Genomic DNA, 18,295 nt, shown 5'->3' on the forward strand with positions numbered 1-18,295 from the left:
ATAAGAAAGATATGGTACGATAAACTAGGAAAAACAAATGGAAGTTGGGTTGGGTTTAAGTATCCATAGCTGAAGAATTCTTCATTTTATTCACTCTACACATTTCATGAACAACTCGGTGACTTTCAACATACTGATTTTTTATTTTTCGATTAGAATTTAATATAGCTAATCTATTCATTTGTAAATAAATATATTCCGAAAAATTATCGAAATAAAAATTGAATAAATCGGCCAAAATTACGACAAATGAATCTATACGTCATGATGAAGCATGATTGGTATATGGATGCTAATAAGGAAGAGGTTTAGTATAACTTCAATAAAATTATTCAAAAAGGAATTCTCGTAAAAAAATGTTTTATCGAATAATTGCTAAATGGAAAGTAATCTTGTAATAATAATTAAAACTCTGCTTCAATTCACATTTTAAAAAATCAATTGAATATTTCAGTCTTCATATTATCAGAATAATATCAAGTAAATTTATCAATATTATCATTTGTATTCTTAAATTTACATTTATCTTTAATAAAACTTTGATACTTAAACGTTTAATTATCGTTAATATAAATTGAATTCTATAATCTGTAACTTATTGCTATTATATTTTGTGAATTTTCAATTCAAAATTTATCGTTAATATCATTTGAATTATACAGATTTTACAGACTCCGAAAAACTCATTCATTATTAGAATCGGTATGAATGAATCAAGAGTGAAAAAAGACGCCATTCGTATGTTAAATCTCCATGGATATCAATTTTGCAATGAAATCTTGATCAAGTTTCTAGCTGCCGTTGGGTATGAAACGATTTGGGGGGATGTTCCTTCGTACTTTCCCTTGCTATTTCATTTTGTTTTTCTAGTTGGTATTTCAATCGGGTATTTCAGTTAGGCATCGTCAGGTATGACCCGATTAGCGGCAGCTTCTATGACCTCCTGGGGAAGTTTTTGTGCTGGAGGCTTAACCTTGGTAATCTTGTAGCTGGGATCCTGTCCTAGCAACCAGTAGGTATGGATTTCTCCTTTACCCTGCGAATAAAGAGGAACAAAACATTTAGTTCGGGAATGGTACTGATATCAAAGCCACAACTGCGAAAGTTGTTCCATGATAAATCTTCCAAAAACGTAACTGAAAGATGAATTTGTATGTAATTAATACTTGCTCCTAATTTTCATTTTAATTTTTTTCCACAGAAAAATCATTTTGAAGTAGCAAAATGGCTTAGAATTAATGGATATTCAAGAAGATCAATATTAAAATCTTACATTCATCAATACATAAATAGTAAACAAACTTCCAGGTTTTGATCAACCTCAAACATTGGTGAAGTTATAAATGAAAAAAAAGTAAAAAAAAAAAGGTAAACGGTTTCAAAGTACCTCTATTCTTTCTTTTATTGGCTTATACCCCCTGAGTTTCATTTTTCTTTGCACTCTTCGCTTCCTTTCTAGGTCAGTTCTATCATTTTCCCAACAAATGTTTCCCATTATTGCATTTTTTTCCCAATTGAACCTAACTTTATTTCGGGGTTTTCTTTCACAAGAAACAATCCTCCACTCTATTTTCAGAATACCAATCGTGTTTATAACTAACACCGATTTTATTTATTTATTTATTGATATATTCATATTCCACAATCATCAAAGTACATTTCGTAATCATGTTTACAATGAAAAAAAATGCATAACATATGCAGGATTGAAACGTAGCAATGAAATTAAAAAAGTGGAGGGGCCTACTAAAAAGCAGAGCTTGTAAAATGTAGACCCCCTATCAAAACTTTATACAAGGGTAATATGATACAAATAGAGTAAAATAATCAGCAAAATTATATAAAATTATATAGATATAAACACTGTAACACAAATGTATTTACACTAACACGGTTTTCAGGATACCACCCCGTTGTTCATCCTGAAACAATTGACATAAATTTCTTTCTACACAGCATTCAATGTTCAAATTACGCATCGATACATATTATGGGAGATACTTTCATCATCTGAGTCCGCCTACTTACAATGTCATCCCATTTCATTTAATCTAATACTGGTTTGTTGTTGAAAGGGTAAATTAACAATTGGTCGGCTCCTAGTTCGTCTACAAGTTGGTCTAAAACATCGTTAAATGTTCTCTAATAATAATAAAGTACAGCGTACTTACTTTCATGGGGACAAGACCTCGATCTTCAAGTTCATAACCACCAAGTTTATCCAGAACCTCCTTGCACCAGGGACTGACATGGATTTTCAGAGCTGTGTTTAAAAAAAATCAAGTCGATTCGAGTATAATGACATTATTCAATTATCTAGTCGTTGGGGGGATACGACGAAATGTATACATAACATAAAATTAGTACACGAGGTTTTGGGAACGCTTATAAGAAGTGAGTTCGGGGGCTGATGTGATATCAATTTAATCACCCAATTCAAGTCCGTCAGCTAACGTTTGTGGTTTAAATGAAATAAGCAAATCATCCTTTCACACTAGGAGGATAGGAACTAGATAATTCATCTTTTGATTTAATTACCTTTTCTGAATTCATTTAAAGTATTGCTTTTCTTTTTCTTTTTCACATTCTGTAAAAAATATTTATAATTTTACTTTTAACAATCAACAGGCATAATATAGGCATTTCTCTTATAAGAGAACTTATAGGACTCATTTTATCAGGCGTAAAAGAATCGAATAGTTCTACAAATCAATATGAAATCCAAGCTAAAATGATATTTTTGTTGAAAAATCAAAGTGTTAACTGACCCAGTCCATTTGATTCCATTCGGGAGGCAGTGTTGACAGTATCTCCAAAGAGACAATACCTGGGCATAGTCAGACCAACAACGCCAGCCACGCAAGAACCTATACAACAAAGAACACAAAAATATTACGTTATAAACAAAGAATCTGAGTTAATCACTTGTTACCCGTAACTTTGTATCGTTTCAAACTTTTATATTTGGACAAATTTCTGTGACTTGTTATAAACTAATTGGTGATACTATACCAACTTCATTAGATATGAAAAGAGAAAAGAAAAATATATTGTAGATATTAGAGTAACAGGCTTCCGCACAAGCTGAACGACTGTCTGCGCGTTTCTACGAACAACATGTATTCCAGTCATTTTATATTAATGGCTGAACACTTTCAACTCTAGTCACATTTTAGATTGAGTGTTTTGCCTGGTGTATATTTTGCCCTAAGACAACAGAGCAAATTGCCAACTTTGTCAGTGTTGCCTTATCCCTCCGAGATGATACAGTAGAAGCTTACCGGAATGGATACCAATACGAAGCTTGAGGAACACGTCAGGTCGATGAGGTACAATGAATCCTTTGACGGCTTCCAGGAGATGGTGGGCGGTAGAGGCAATTTGACCAGCATGACGATCTCCATTACGGATTGGCAATCCAGATACAAGCATGTAAGCATCACCAATGGTCTCAACCTTTACAGAATTTGAATTTAATTTATATTTACATATAAACTTGCATTATTTTCAGCGGAAATTAAAAATAGATAAAACGCAGTCATCATTTTGAGGACATCGCCTTTGGTTTAGTCACGTTTTTTTAACTTAAATAACTTGGCACCGTCATATTCTAACGTTCTTCATCATTCATCGATCAATTACATTTGTCATTTCCTTGATTTCACGCTTTTTAATTCTTGGCAATGGATATTCCTGAACTCAATCTACAAATAGTTTTATTGACTTCTCGCTTTATATACCCCTCGAAGCCGAATATGTTTAATACAAAAATTTGATTTACTTCAGAAATGAAAAGTATAAAGTAATCGATCAACGAAATATAAGTACCTTGTACACGTCGTAGTTGGCAATGATGGCATCGAAAAGGGTGTATAAATCATTCAGCAAGTTCACAACCTAAGAAGAAAAGTAATGATAATTTTTATATATTCGTCCACTTTTACTATTCTAACCTATTGTTATCCTCTGCAACCTGTAATTTTTTTTATAAATGGTTGGAATTCAAGCAGGCTTACTAATGGGTCTCGAAATTGAAAAATGGTTCGCTGTTTTTTTCAAACAAATGAATTCATGCACAGAATTTGGTAGATATTCATGTATAGCTCACTACTTATTTTGAAATGATTATACTGAAGTTGTTTATAAGTATTCAAGTGTTCATCACCTTTCCGTGTATCATCAAAAGAAGAGATAGCATCATTTTCTATATCATGCTAAGATTTTATCATGAAAAAATTGAGATTTTGAAAATTTCAGTGATAAGGAAACTCGTCACTAATTCACATGAAAGGAAATTTGAAATATTTCAAAGTGACTATATCAAAAGTCATGAAACAAAATATATAAAGGCGCAGATTTTCGACGTCAGCCCACTCTCCCATACCTGCATACTCAAGACATCAAATTATAAAGAGATAGAAGTGAGAAGAGGGTTACTTACCTGGATAGGTGTACTGGCAGCAGACAGGGCAGTAAAACCAACAATATCAGAGAAGAAGATGGACACCATATCAAAGGATTCCGGTAAGACAGCAATACCCTTGATCAGCTGTGAGGCAATCGATCTAGTTAAAAACACACACACACAAAATATGAATTAATAATGAATAACTAACGCCTCTAAACTGAGCAATGAAATACCTAATGCGATACTGAGGACCTTTTAAAGCCTAAACTGTAAAACGGAAATTCTAGAACGGGAGACGTTCGCAAGAACTTAAATCAATAAAAAGACTAAAAATCTCAGCACAATAATGAAAAGATTTGAACACCGATTCCCTAAAACAAAATTGATTTCAAAGAGATCCTGATCATACCAAATCATGAGTTTACGAATGATGAACATAAAAGATGTACTCACGGTGGAAGCATACGATGTAGTAGTTGCTCGGTCTTTGCCTTTTCCTTCTGAAGTTCGTGCGTCCGTTCATCTACCAGCTCTTCTAAGTTGTTGGTATATCGTTCCATGATCGCAATCATGTTGTCAAGAATATTAGGTTTCCTAAAAGAGAAAGTTAGAAAGGAATGCATATTTCAACTTCCTTTATGAACGATATATCATGATTTCTGTTAGCACAATCAATCAATAGGGGAATCTGGTAGATAATTTTGTCAGTGTAGATCTTTAGATTAATATCAATATTAATATCAATTATTGTGAATGTACAGTGTAGTAGAAAGGCCCATTAGCCAGTCAAAAGCAAAGTTTCCATGGTAATACGTATAGATTAAAAGAAATGGAAAAAAAGAGATACACAAAATAACTGAGATATATTATGGATTTAAAAAAAGACAATGATAGGAAGCACTTTAACATCGTGACTTCACACATTTTGTACCCATGAAAAGAATGAAAAAAAATCATTCTTAGTGGATCACTTACAATCCTTTCTGTAGCGGTGCCAGCATGGAACGAACTTCGATGATGTTTGGTCGTTCTTCAGGAGTATCAGCCCAGCATGCACGGATAGCGCTGAGCACACAGTCTGGTGCAGCAGCATTTACTGCGTTCAGAATCGGGCGATACGGAGGCACTTCCCTTTTCTTAACTCGATCAAGTATAACTGAGGAATGAAGAAACGTGTTACTATACCTCAACTAACTTCTTTGTAAATGTTTTTATAACGATGACGATGTGTTTCGGTAATGTAAATATATTTAATGAAGAAGAGTAAAGTCAGTTATGTTCATACATGTATATGTACATTTCACGGGTAGAATTGGTTCGAATTGTAAGTATTCATAAATTGTAATTGCAGTCTTTACCTGGGGCGGGACCTGGGGTAAACTTATATCATATTGCTGATCTGTTCTGTTGTTTCCAAATACTATACCCAGTCACAATAATTAAAAAAATATGTTTGACATTGAGATCCCATTCTCTTCATATGTCTTAAAGCATAATTAGATTTTGAATCAATATGAGCATAGATATAAAGTATAGATCTCTCTCGTCAAAACCATTTTGTATATTTCAGGTTGGGTGGTGACAGCTGGTATTGGCATCAGGTTGGTTTGTACAATAGCTACAACACCTTTGACGCCGGATAGCTCGCTCTGAAGAGACAAGAGAAGGGAGGGGCAAGCCCCGCACAAGCTATTGCGTTCAACAAGATAATGTCTTGTCCCTCCAAACTCTTTTTTTTTCATTTTAACACTTCTCCATAGCACCGAATTCGAAATGAGTCTTGTGCTTAGACTGATTTTCAATAGTGGATATTTCTAAAACAGAAAAGAAGAACGAGCGATGAAAAATCTGAGCATGCTCGGTTATCTTCTTATCGTCTGACCGTGCTCAGAACAACGTTTTATTTTTCCATCTTTGTTGTCGTGCGATCTCTGATTCGTAAAGATTATCTTTACCTGCTAGGTCTAGATCGTTCTCATGGAATGGTTCTTGTCTTGAGTAGAGTTCAGTCAGGAGGATAGCAAATGAATATATATCTCCTGCAGGCGAACCTCCTGGAGGCATGCTCTTTCCCTGTACCAGATGCTCGGGTGCTGTCCAGAGTTGACCTACGGAATATTATTTTACCAAATTTATTAACATCAATGCTTTGATGATGTCAATAGTTGACCTAAATTCTTGAATGGAACTTTATTCTTGACACAATAGTCTTTAAGAAAACATAGTGGCCCGTATTCTGATAGCAGGTTTAACTTTAACCCAAGTTTAAAGTTGTAATTTAAGTATGGATAGCCAATTGTGACATAAATCACTAACAGTAGAGATATCATACTTCAGCTCATTTGACTCTCAAATCGTTCATAATTGTCTAGGAAGTATAAATAGATGATTGTCTTTACCATCGATGAATCAGAAAAGAGCACAGTAAGCAAAAGAAACATACAACTAAATAAAGATTTCGATACTTTTGGCTTCCCATACTGAAACCACAACTTTAAACCTGAGTTTAAGTTAAACCTGCTACCAGAATACGGGCCACTGTAGTTATGTTAATATTAGCATTTCTTTTGAATCCCATTACTGTTTCAGACATGGGTGCACCATCTCCAATCCTTAGCCACATGGAGCATTCTATCTAGGACTTATAACATACAATGTTACTAGCTTACTAGTACTACAGGAAGTGTGAGGAAAACTGAAAAATATTGCGATGTACGTATAATGTGAAGACAATAAAAATAAAACACCTCGACTTACGGGCTAGAATCGCATGTTCACCGAGATCAACATCTTGTTTTTGTCCTTTCTTGAATTCGTGGAGACCATAGTCGGTGATCTGAAGCACCCAGCGGTTATCAACCACACAGTTGCTTGATTTGAGATGACCGTGTGATTTGATCTCGGAGCTGTGGAGATAGACAATGCCTTTGACCAGGTCGGCAATCAGGGAAGAGAGGAACATGCTGTCCAGCTTGATGTCTTCATTTTCAAGAATATCCTAAAATTTGATCAATGATTCGAACTAAATATCAATGTCACACTTAATAGGGACTCTGAATGACCATTGGGTGATTTCAAGTTCGGTGTTAGTGTGGGAACCATATTCGGGATTTCTTTGCATACATTTAGCTATTAACACCCAATAGGAGTTAACAAATTATTTCGTATTTTACTATAGAAAATTTTATATTTATTCATGTTATTTTATGAAAATTTTATAACTTTCCTCCCCGTTCGTTCTTTTTTTAGAATTCAAGATCTAGAGTAGATGTGAAGTGAGCATACTCAGTAGACTTAGCTAGAAATCCATAATTCTAGGATATCATCGTTCATTTAAGTAGAACAAGGGGTTTATTCTTTCAGGGCGGCGTCACGACGGACAGCTAGGGGATAACCCATCCTTCATGATTATATTGGCAGACTCCCGGGGGCTTGACAGAATCAAAGCAGTGATCTTCTTTTATGAAATTAAAAAAAAAAGAAAAGTAGAATGAATAGAGTATTGCAACCTAAGGGATGGGAGTGATGTGAAAATGGATAAGTTTCGTATTTTGAATTAATACATTATCATGAGGTCCTCTTGCCCCCACTCCCTCCTCCCCTTTATCATCAAAATTCTTTGGCGCCGTGGCTGCATTCTAAGTAATTTACGTTCATCGTGTATACATAAAAGCGTTTAATTCATGTAATATGGGGTACAGTTTCAATCGAAACAATCACTCTAAAGTTGTATCCTATGATTTTGATGAGCATGAAATAATAATCCTGAATGCACAAATTGAATACAATTTTTCTAATAAAAAAAAATCGGGTACCCACATCAATGTTGGGTTGTGCTCACCTGTAAGCTTCCCTTTGCACAGTAATGCATCATGATACAGATATGGGGGCGGTCAATACAGGCTCCGATGAACGGACAAATGTTATCGTGTCTCATATCACGCATCTGAAAAAAAAACACGGAAGATAAATATGTTTAATGAAGACTTTCTTGATAGGAACGCCAGTATTGCTACTAAAATGGAAAATACACTAATTGGCATCGTAAGAAACTTACGTCCAATTTAAGCGTACGTCCAAAATTCAAAGGCCAATCGTTTGACACAAGGAAACTTGTTTTGGAACTTCCATATACGCTTGATTTGCAAGTAAACGTGAGTTGGTTGCAAATTTATATTGATAATCACACCCTCTTTTTGAGAAGGAAGTTAATCAAAGCTTGCACTATACGTTTACGTAGGGTAAAAAGAAGAGGCGTGATTACTCTGGACTCTGATATTGGCGTACTGCCTTGCTTTCTTGTGGAGAACCGTGTCCTTATTTCCACTTAAAAATGCATAATCTCACATCGTAGTCCTTAATCAAATTTATGAATGGTTACTTCCTCCCAATTTGCCTCTAACTACATCCCTGATAAAAAGGAAAGAAAAGAACCAGGGGTATATGTCACAATCGGATTTGAATTTAAAACCAAGCCAGTCAAACAATTTTTCCTTTTCGCCCATCACACAAACCAAGGTCACTTCACATCACTTCATTGTCATCTTATTACTAGCGTAATAAATCACATCTTTATCTCTGTAAGAGAGAGTTACTTACTATTTTCAGTTCAGTTCGTACAGCCCTTGTCAAATCGATGTGGTTTTTATGAACAGCGTGGATAGCACAGACCGTACCCTAAAGCAAACAGATACATGTACATCACAAATATTTTCATTACAAATGCAAATTTATAATCTAACGTTGCTCATTGTGGTAATACATAAAATTTCACATTCAATCCAGTCGTCCTTTTTTTGATAAAAAAGTAATCTATAGACGCTTTGATCAAAACTACGTTTCAACGAGCTTTAATACATCATAGATTTTAAACAAGTAAAAGTTATTGGCCAAGTCTTAGGTCTTTTTTTTTCAATTAAAGTATTATGGAAAATAATCTGCCAAATTAGGTATACATATATATCACTTTACTTTTTCGTCTCTTTTAGGCCTATTTTGAATAATATTTAGATGACTTTGCAAATTTATTGGACTAAACCCCCAAACAAAATAACTTTTATCAGAAAAAGGTTATCTTGATTCATGACATACCCTGTATGTTCCAATGGTGGCGAAGATCTGTTGCTTTTCAGCATTCGATATGACCGAAATAGCACTGACCACCATGCTCTTCATAGAGAACCCTTGAGAATTAGTTTCGGTTGATTTAGTTTGAACTTCCGACCAGTCAACCTTCCAGACCAAACTGTCGAGTGCTGCTTCGTATGCGCGTTTCCTTTAAAGAGGCAAATAAATATACACATATGATCTTAATTTTAATCCAGAAATCCGAGATATGAATTACACGCCGATTTACGTACAAGATGAGATCATGTGAACTTTTGTTGTTTTATACTCAAATATTCATCTGATCGTACATATTTCATTGGCTAATTCGGCTCAGTAGGGGAGTGGCCAAAAGGGACTTAATTGAGCGCTAATAGAGTTTTCAGAATACGAATTTTGAGGTACATTAGCGCTCCATTAAATGGGTAACTTAAAAGGAAATTTAAGTGGAAACTTACGAGACTTTTCAGAATACCCCCCCGATGAATGACATGTAGCCATCAAAGAATAAATTAAAGGGGTTTAATTACCTGTATATAAAGAACCCGATTAACCCTCCGAAAACAAGGATGAAAGCTGGTATCGACGTTCCGAGATACAGTCCCCAATCTTTAGATTAAGGTATAAGAAAAACAGAACAACGAAGAAAGCTTGATCAAATTAACGTGAATAATGTACATTGCTGGTGTATATTGATTTAAACTGGTTCCCTCAGAACCACTAGATAAATATGATAAAAAGACATATTTTTTCAAACGATACACACTTTTTTACTTTACGAAGTTTGTAAGGGAGTAATAAAGTACATGTAATATATTTATGAGAGAATGGGGCTAGAAGATGATTTCGCACAACAAAAAGATTTGAGAGGGTGTGCATTGCCGTACACCAAATCATAAAATCATATTTTGTCGAGGAATGGATTGGTGTAAGTTGTATATTTATCCTACGTCATCGTGAAGATTAGGACAATAAACAACCAAACAAAATGGGAGTCCGTGTAAGCTACGATGTGAAATTTATTTTGAAAAAAAAGGAACGAAAATCAAGCGGGAATTGTACAAATTGATTTCAAATATCGCTTGCAAATATTGATTTCAAATAATATTGACCTGTGCAAAGTTCCCCGTGGAATCCACAGACAGGCCTGTCAAGAGGAGGCTCATCTCGGTTGAACCAAATAGGTCTCAAAACATTATCATCATCATCCATAGCCTCTTCAAAGCTCTGTAAAGAAAATTAAATTATAAAAGGTGACTGCTAATTCCTACACAAACTATATAGCCGCTTTTAAGAAATTTATTTACTCAATTGTGTTCTTTAAATTTATGATTATCTATGTATACATATTATATTTCGTAGTATTTTCGACCTTGTTTTGTTATGTTCATTATATTATTGCTATGTTCATTATACTATTGTGAAACGGAAATAAATAAATCAAATCAAATCAAATCAAAAATAACATGGGAGGGACAGAAGAAGGGGGGTAGCTTTAAATGGAAATCGATTTTTAAGTCAAATTTTAACTGACCGCTTTCTAAACCTCATCATTAAGATCAATTTGAACCGCATCATTTGGATCTTATATATCGATAGTTAAATTTTAGTTTTGATAAACATTATGATAAATGTCGCATCGTACGCCACTGCCATTCTCGTTATAGGCACGCAGGTCTGCCGCATTGACAGTATCTCGCACGCAACTCACACGCAGAAGCGCACGCAGTCTAAGCGCAACGCAAGTCTGATTTGCACGCAGAAAAGTTTTGAACATGCTCAAAACTTTTTTTGCGGGTGAGTTGCGGGCAATCACCCGCAAGGCTTGCACGGGACGATGTGGCATGGCCTTTATCAATAACATCGGACCGACCGAAATAAAACAAAATAAGATAAATTAAGATTAATAAAACCATCGCATAAATATTGCGAGTTTGCTGATTGTCTCAGTAGGCTATGCTACAAGAATATACTTACCCATTGCCCATTATCATCTCTACTAAATGTCCCGATCGGGTACATGCCAAGAGAACCAGCGGTCGCCCCGCCATCTCCTTTCGGTATAGGTATGCGATGAAGAAGAACATAGGGCTTTACACCATCTCCGTTCTCATCAAATTGATAGAAAGTGTCAGTTTTACCTAGAAATGTCAAAATAAAGATGATTGATGAAATTACAGAATAGTGAACATCTTTTGGGGAGGGGGTGGTGGGGAGCCATTCCTCCCATTTTTTTTATTAAAGACTTTATCTTATTCGCATCAAGTTCATAATTTCATGTGCTTTTTATGATCCTTAAAAGAATTATATCCCGTCGCAACACGGTTATTTTCCAATATAGGCCAACTACAATGTCAAAGCGATATAAGCCTTGGCTTGGCGTGTTTGTTGATGTGATTTTCAAGAGTTGTCTCTTGTCAAAATCATTGAATCATCACACTAGGATAACTCTTACTTCGATAAGTCGTGTTGAAGAGAGTTGAAACGACTTCTTCCCCATCATAAATATCTCCACCAGCTGCCAATGTGCGATCCAATGCCTCTAGTAGCTGCATTGTAGCATCAAACATGTATACTGATGCAAAGTCAATCTGTCAGAAATAAAAACGGAATAGTTTGCTCAATAGATATAGTCGTTTTTAAAAGTTCATAAAATAATGTCAGGGGCACTCTGCCTCTGCCCCTATTTCCTCCCTGATTAACACAAGTGCCTTCTAAGAATCACAAAAAATATAGGAAGATATGAAAATGAAATTGTGATGCGATTTCCTGAAAAGGAGAGCGCAACAATCGATTATTTCACTCGAAATTAACGTTGACAATTCAGTGAATTTTTGGAAATCACTTACTTAAACACCTATCGGAATTTATATTTGTTTTTGCAATAATCATTTATCCGGCTCATGATATCTCCATGTGATTCTATATACAACATTAAATGTTGTCAATTTGATGAGTGAATGTTAAAAGTATAGGTCTCCATCATCAACTTGAAAATCATGAAAAAATTATGGGCTATTCCGTTTTAGATTCAATATTAAGGCAAAATAAATCTAGAAAAATATTTTTGAAAGATATGCTGGGCAACATTAATGAGTTTAAAGAAAAATTCAGACCAACTGAGTTACTCACTTCAGCTCTAAGTTGCAATTCGCCATTGAAAGGTTCATCGAGTGCGTTGTCAATGACAAAGGTTGAAAATCGATCCCAATTTCTTGTTTTGAGTACGGGAGCTCCAGTCACAATGAGAACGCTCTTCAGTGCTTCAAGGGCGTGGTCATCGTCGGTTCTTGTATACTCTCGGTGCTTATAGAGGCGTGCATAGTCGGGATTTATCTGGTTTAGGTATTCAGATGTATCCAGGATATCTGCCACATCACAATTAGATATATTTTCTTTAAAAAATAGCAATTGCGAAATGGAATTATGTAAAAAGATGGACATTACTGCACACTCATCCAAAAAAGAGAAAAAAAAGAAGAGTATTAATAAGAAGAGGGGGAGAAGAATACGAGATAAACCAGGAGGGGAAGAGGATGACACAAAAAATAAAAAGAAGATGAAGAAAACAACAGGAAAAAAATGAACAATAACAACAACAAAGGAGGGGGGGGGTAATAGAATTTAAAAATGCGAAGAAAAAGAGGAAGAATAAGAAAGAAACCATGCATAAGAGTGAAATGAGAATGAAAATGAGTTAAATACGGGAATGTCAATCAATATGTTAGAAAATAATTTTTCATATGGAAATGGTTAAAATAATGACACCTTAGGGGGTGTTGCAAGAAAATATTTGCGACCAATTCCAAATATTTTGTTGCCATTTTACAACTGATAGATCAATGTTAGCTGTAGTAAATAAGATTACACTTCCTGTTTCAAGGAGCAGATTAGCAATCAATCACTAATTTTCAATAAACTATGAGACATATATATGATTGATTTAGATATAAAAAATACACTTGCGATTGATCGCAAGTTTCTTGCAACATCCCAATACACTCGTTAAAAGTGTGGATTAAAATTCTTGCTGTCTGGAAATGCAGACAGATATCAGAATATTATCACCCGTTATATATTTGACGAGAGAAAAACAATGAAAAAACGCGTGGACTTACAATCGAGACTATGATAATCTTGACTGTCTCTCACTTCTAAATCAACGACCGCACCTAAAATCGCATAATCACCCGAGTCCAACATCCCATCATCCAAGGCAGACATAGCAAATTGACGAAGATCGCTGGCATCGCCCAAGAAAATGTAGACTACAAAGAGAAAAACAGAATGTAAAAGACGGAAGATTACAATAAGTAACAGAGGAAGGACATAGGAAGTGGGGAGTCATTATTCAGCCCCTTCTAAAAAAAATTGAAATTGGCACTAAGGGCAAGTGCCTCTTTGCCCCCCCCCCCCCCGTTGTAGTTTTTCACGAACTGGCGTTCATTCGTGTAGATTTATAGCAATAAGACCAAATTCTTTTAATGGGCCTACTTACTTCTTGACGTTACTTTGGTTCGTTGGATAATGTCAGTGAATGGGTCGGCCATTTCCTCGTCCCAAGGATCGAATCCCGGGTAATATTCTTCGTGGAGAATCTCAAAGTTTCGCTCTTCAAACTTTTCTTTAACCGTTTCAAAGATGTTCAGGTACTTAGTGATGTTTTCAACTACTACGGACACCTTTAAAATTAAAAAAAAAAGAAAAATGGATATAAAGGTATGAATAGGCTGATATGTGTGTATTCAACGGGGGCCACGGAACCTAGGGGGGGGGGGGGGGGGAGCTTTCCTTCTTTTATTTCCAAAACCGTGTACGAAAACGAAAAAATAACCATCTGATTGTGATTTTTTGCATGGTCAGCCCCCCCCCTTCCACTTTCGGCTCAGCCTCCCCCCAATGTCAAAACCGATCCGCAGCCCCTGCCCAAGCTGTTGCACAACAAATTAGTGGTGTTGACTTTCACCCAGTCTTCGGTGTGAGAAGACTAAACCAAGCATGTTACACCTGTGTTTAATGTGATGCCCTTCGGCAAAAAAAAGGGGGGTCTACCTGAAATTTTGTGATGGAGGTAAAACATTTGACAAGCAAAAAAAAGTCCCCCCACCTCAAATTTAGGGGGGACCTGCCCCCCCCGCTTCCGCCGCCTATGCCCTTCGGTGTTATTCTGATTATTTTCTACATTTTTTTTATTTCATTTTTTTGCTGTCCTAAACAGACACCCATGTAATGATAGCATAAGAAATTTTGATTAAAATCTGTTCGTTGAAACTTTAGTAGCTGACTTAATTCAGGAATATATGGAGCACGCGTGTGGCTGGCCAGGCCATATTCATGTCGTTTGCATGTATTTGATTGCAACTTTACTGTTTCATTTGTATGAAACACTCTCCTTACTTACCCTACTCCATTCATATCTTTGAAGTGTTAGGATAATTGCTTCAACCACCTGGATGCTAGGGGGTATGGTTCGAAGAAAAGTTGGATAAAGATTTTTGTCCGATACTGGGTTTTCGTCGCAAACCTATATAACACACATAAATAAAAAATTGTTCAAGTTACATGTTTACAAAGCGCGAATAACTTTTCAAGTTGATACAGCTGTTATGAAATGTATTAATAAATGATTTGAATATGTTGTTATGATTTTCATGTGGATTTCCACAATGATAATTACCATACTCTTATTTCTTCTTATTTCTTTTACTCTTTCGGGTAATCCCCCCCCCCCCTCTTCCTTGTGCCAGTTGCCATCCCTGCCTTACTGACGTTGGACACGTTATTCATGCTGACTCTGCCAAAGGTCTTCAGAGAGTGCAGTGGGAATAAGTCCGAACGGTTATTGCAGGGACTCAGGAGAAGTTTCATTAACTTTGCAAGTAATATTTTAAAAGTAATGTTATTGTTTGGTCATATATAGTAGTTTACAAAGAACAATCAATCACAATTATGATCACTGATTATGGTTTCTAAGATCTAGCCTGAAATAACTTTGGGAAATATATGATTATGAGGATTATATAGTTATAGTGAAAGTACGGGTTAGTCTCAGGAGGCAATATTGCAGTACTTACGTAATCAATCATAGGGAAGTTGAGTGCAGATGCAAGACGACCCTCATATGTACAACCACAGCCCGGTCCAATGACACCCGCAAAGCCCCGTTTCCACCAGTCACTAACAGCATGCATTCCGATGTTAATATCACAGTGAGTATCAACCCATTCAAACTGTACGTCATAGCCTGAGAATGAAAAAGACATCATTATAATCAGTATAAACAAAATTAAACAACAATTGTATAAAAGTTAAACAATCTGGTTTACCGAATTGATATGAATTTATAGTGGTATAAAGAATGTATTAAAAATATAAACCGTATTGTTAAACTTTTGAGAAATAGATACGGTAGGCCTATTCGAAATTGATAATTGCCTTTCACATTCCAAGCAAAATTAATCTAAACAGTACATGGGCCCTGTGGGTGTTTCATAAATCTGTTCGTAAGGGTGAATCTTCCTTAGCGCTAAATAATCACCAATGATGAATGTCATTTACAACAAGAAAGGATAACCAGTCGTTCATTAAAATAATAACGATAAAATAACTCTAAACAGCTTTATGAAACGGCCCCCAGTCTTAATTAGAAAGACAAACGATTAATCTAGGGTTTATGATGCATATTGAATTCATACAATCATCGTTGTCTCGACAATTCGGTGTGCTTCTAAAGTTTTTTTTTTAAAAAGGGCTGCATTGCGCAAAAGTCCTGTAGGGGCCAAGGATAGATCTCGACTCTAGGAAAAATGTTGACATTCATGGATTTCTCTTTTGCCTGGAAATTAAAACTTGGTTATTAGGCCTAGCTTCAGATTCATACTTTTCCCCAAGAAGGCAGACCTGTAGCATTTCAAATTTAGGCAATTAAGGCGTTAGAGAGACAGAACGTCAATGTTTCATAAATAGGGAAAGGAGAATGGAGTGCACATCGGCACCTTGTGTGTTTTTGTCAAAATCCGCGCCAAGAAATGGAAACTTCGCCGGTCAAACTTGCGAGTTTCGATTCACGTTTAATCTATATTTAGATCTAGGCTTAAATCTAGATGTAGATCAAGGATAATCTAACGTTAAATCTAATTTTGCCAAAAAGAAAGAGACCAATAGACTCTAACAGTAACATGTCTCAAAACACACAAAGATAGGCCTAGATATATTTTAAGTCTAGAATCTAAAAAAAAAAAAACCCTCACCATCTAAAACGTTCGAATCTTGGTTAGTCAGTGATATTGCCAGGGGTAAAGCACCGAGAGCGGGAAAGCCCCTTACTCCTTGGTTTCCTTCTGTATCTGTCCATTCTGCCAGCAGTCCGATTTTAATCTTTGTTCTGCCACGATCTTGGTTGATGATGGTTGGATTGAAGTCCAATCTCGCAGTCACCATCGTGATCGTAAAGGCGATCAGAAGTAGGAACAGGTGACGTGCATGTGCCATAATGCACAGGTGGGTTGGTTACTTTGTAAGAGATGCACAAAATGTTTTTTTTCCTTATTATTCTAATTCCGCTTTTTTCTATGTTTTAATTCCTATATCCATGGCTAGGCTGGCTTCAATTCCTTCCCCCTGTGTTTTTGTTGTTTTGAGGTAGTGCAGTGTATGGCCTTAGCGCGTTAGGTGTATTTTTCCATTGTTTGAATTCACGCGCGCATTGAAATGCGCGGTGTCATGGGAACTTAGCGGCTAAATCGATACCCGCAGCTCGATACCAAGCAAATTGACCGTCTGCGCATACTGCGCGCCTAAACCTTTTGTTGACGCAAACAGCGAGATCAACAATGGATGACGTGTTTTCACGGCTCAAATTAATTTTCAGTAGATGGTTGCTATGATTATTCGGTTCCCCAGCCTTGATCGATCGAGCAATCAGCGCTAGGTAGCAGGGAGCATTTCATCAAAGTTATATCATCCGGCAAATTATCAGATCTGACAACTTTCCTTCATTCTGATTGGCTGAGAAGCATTGTTACTATGGTAACTGTCGGATAGAATACGACTTTTGAGATTAAACGTCTCACAAGTCATTTCATGAAACGCAAGCATCACAGTAGACAGGTCAATAACGAAAAGGCAATTTTATGCAATGACAATCTTTTAAATAACTAATTAAAAAAACACTCAAAATGACTAAATAGTATAGAGAAGGAAAAGGAATATTTTTCGCTTAAAATGAGATCCAAAAGTCTTGATTCCGAACAGATAAACTGACAAAGGGAAGAAATTTGCTAGAAATATTGGTTATCACAAAGCTCTAAATTTAGAATTCGATTTTTTTGTTCAAAATTGTAATCAATAGGCAAAATATTTATGATGACTGAATCTATAAAATGAGAATTCTCTTAATTCAATCGAGATCAAACACATTAGAAAAACAACAACAACGCGAAAATGGTGATTCTGGCAGGAAACAGGGGGTTCAAAATATTCATCGCTCTCATTTTTACAAAAATATTTCGCATTGTCGATCAAAATGATAAAAGAAAATGGGTGCCGAAAGAAAAGGCAGGTAAGGTTTCGAAAATCGCTTCAGGATTTTCTTTTCTATATAATTGCTTTTATTGCTATAGGCACACAATATTATGCACTTAATACAATGAAGTTTTATTCATAAAGCCCCAGGAAAAAAAAAGGCGGGGCCTATTCTAAGAGAGATTTGATTGATGCAGAAAGATATATCGCATGAATCATTAAAAATAATGATTCACTCGGTCGATGCACTATTTGATA

At 35.8% G+C, this 18,295-nt stretch overlaps 1 protein-coding gene across 1 annotated transcript; it reads right to left on the bottom strand.

Annotated features, from left to right (window-relative positions):
- Nucleotides 1–476: 476 nt before the first annotated feature.
- On the bottom strand, nt 477–17,051 carry LOC121423429 (speract receptor). Its single transcript, XM_041618765.1, has 23 exons — nt 16,765–17,051; nt 15,589–15,758; nt 14,916–15,038; nt 14,013–14,196; nt 13,633–13,782; nt 12,647–12,882; nt 11,970–12,105; nt 11,492–11,655; nt 10,627–10,741; nt 10,045–10,123; nt 9,500–9,683; nt 9,008–9,085; nt 8,250–8,354; nt 7,166–7,406; nt 6,364–6,516; nt 5,384–5,564; nt 4,862–5,002; nt 4,442–4,565; nt 3,829–3,897; nt 3,282–3,456; nt 2,769–2,867; nt 2,172–2,263; nt 477–1,036 (listed from the first exon to the last, which is right to left on the bottom strand). The coding sequence occupies exons 1-23, from the start codon at nt 17,003–17,005 to the stop codon at nt 896–898; spliced, it is 3,381 nt and encodes a 1,126-aa protein (XP_041474699.1). The 5' UTR covers nt 17,006–17,051; the 3' UTR covers nt 477–895.
- Nucleotides 17,052–18,295: the final 1,244 nt, after the last annotated feature.

The sequence above is a fragment of the Lytechinus variegatus genome, chromosome 11 (genome assembly GCF_018143015.1).
Source record: "Lytechinus variegatus isolate NC3 chromosome 11, Lvar_3.0, whole genome shotgun sequence".
In the NCBI taxonomy this organism is placed as follows: domain Eukaryota; kingdom Metazoa; phylum Echinodermata; class Echinoidea; order Temnopleuroida; family Toxopneustidae; genus Lytechinus; species Lytechinus variegatus.

What these genes read in the sequence shown, in the direction of transcription:
- LOC121423429 (XM_041618765.1), bottom strand. Translation starts at nt 17,005, where the DNA reads ATGGCACATGCACGTCACCTGTTCCTACTTCTGATCGCCTTTACGATC. An exon ending in AATTGCAACTTAGAGCTGAA is followed by an intron (nt 12,106 to 12,646) that starts GTGAGTAACTCA and finishes TATTTCTGACAG; the next exon opens with ATTGACTTTGCATCAGTATA. An exon ending in GTGCAAAGGGAAGCTTACAG is followed by an intron (nt 7,407 to 8,249) that starts GTGAGCACAACC and finishes ATCAAATTTTAG; the next exon opens with GATATTCTTGAAAATGAAGA.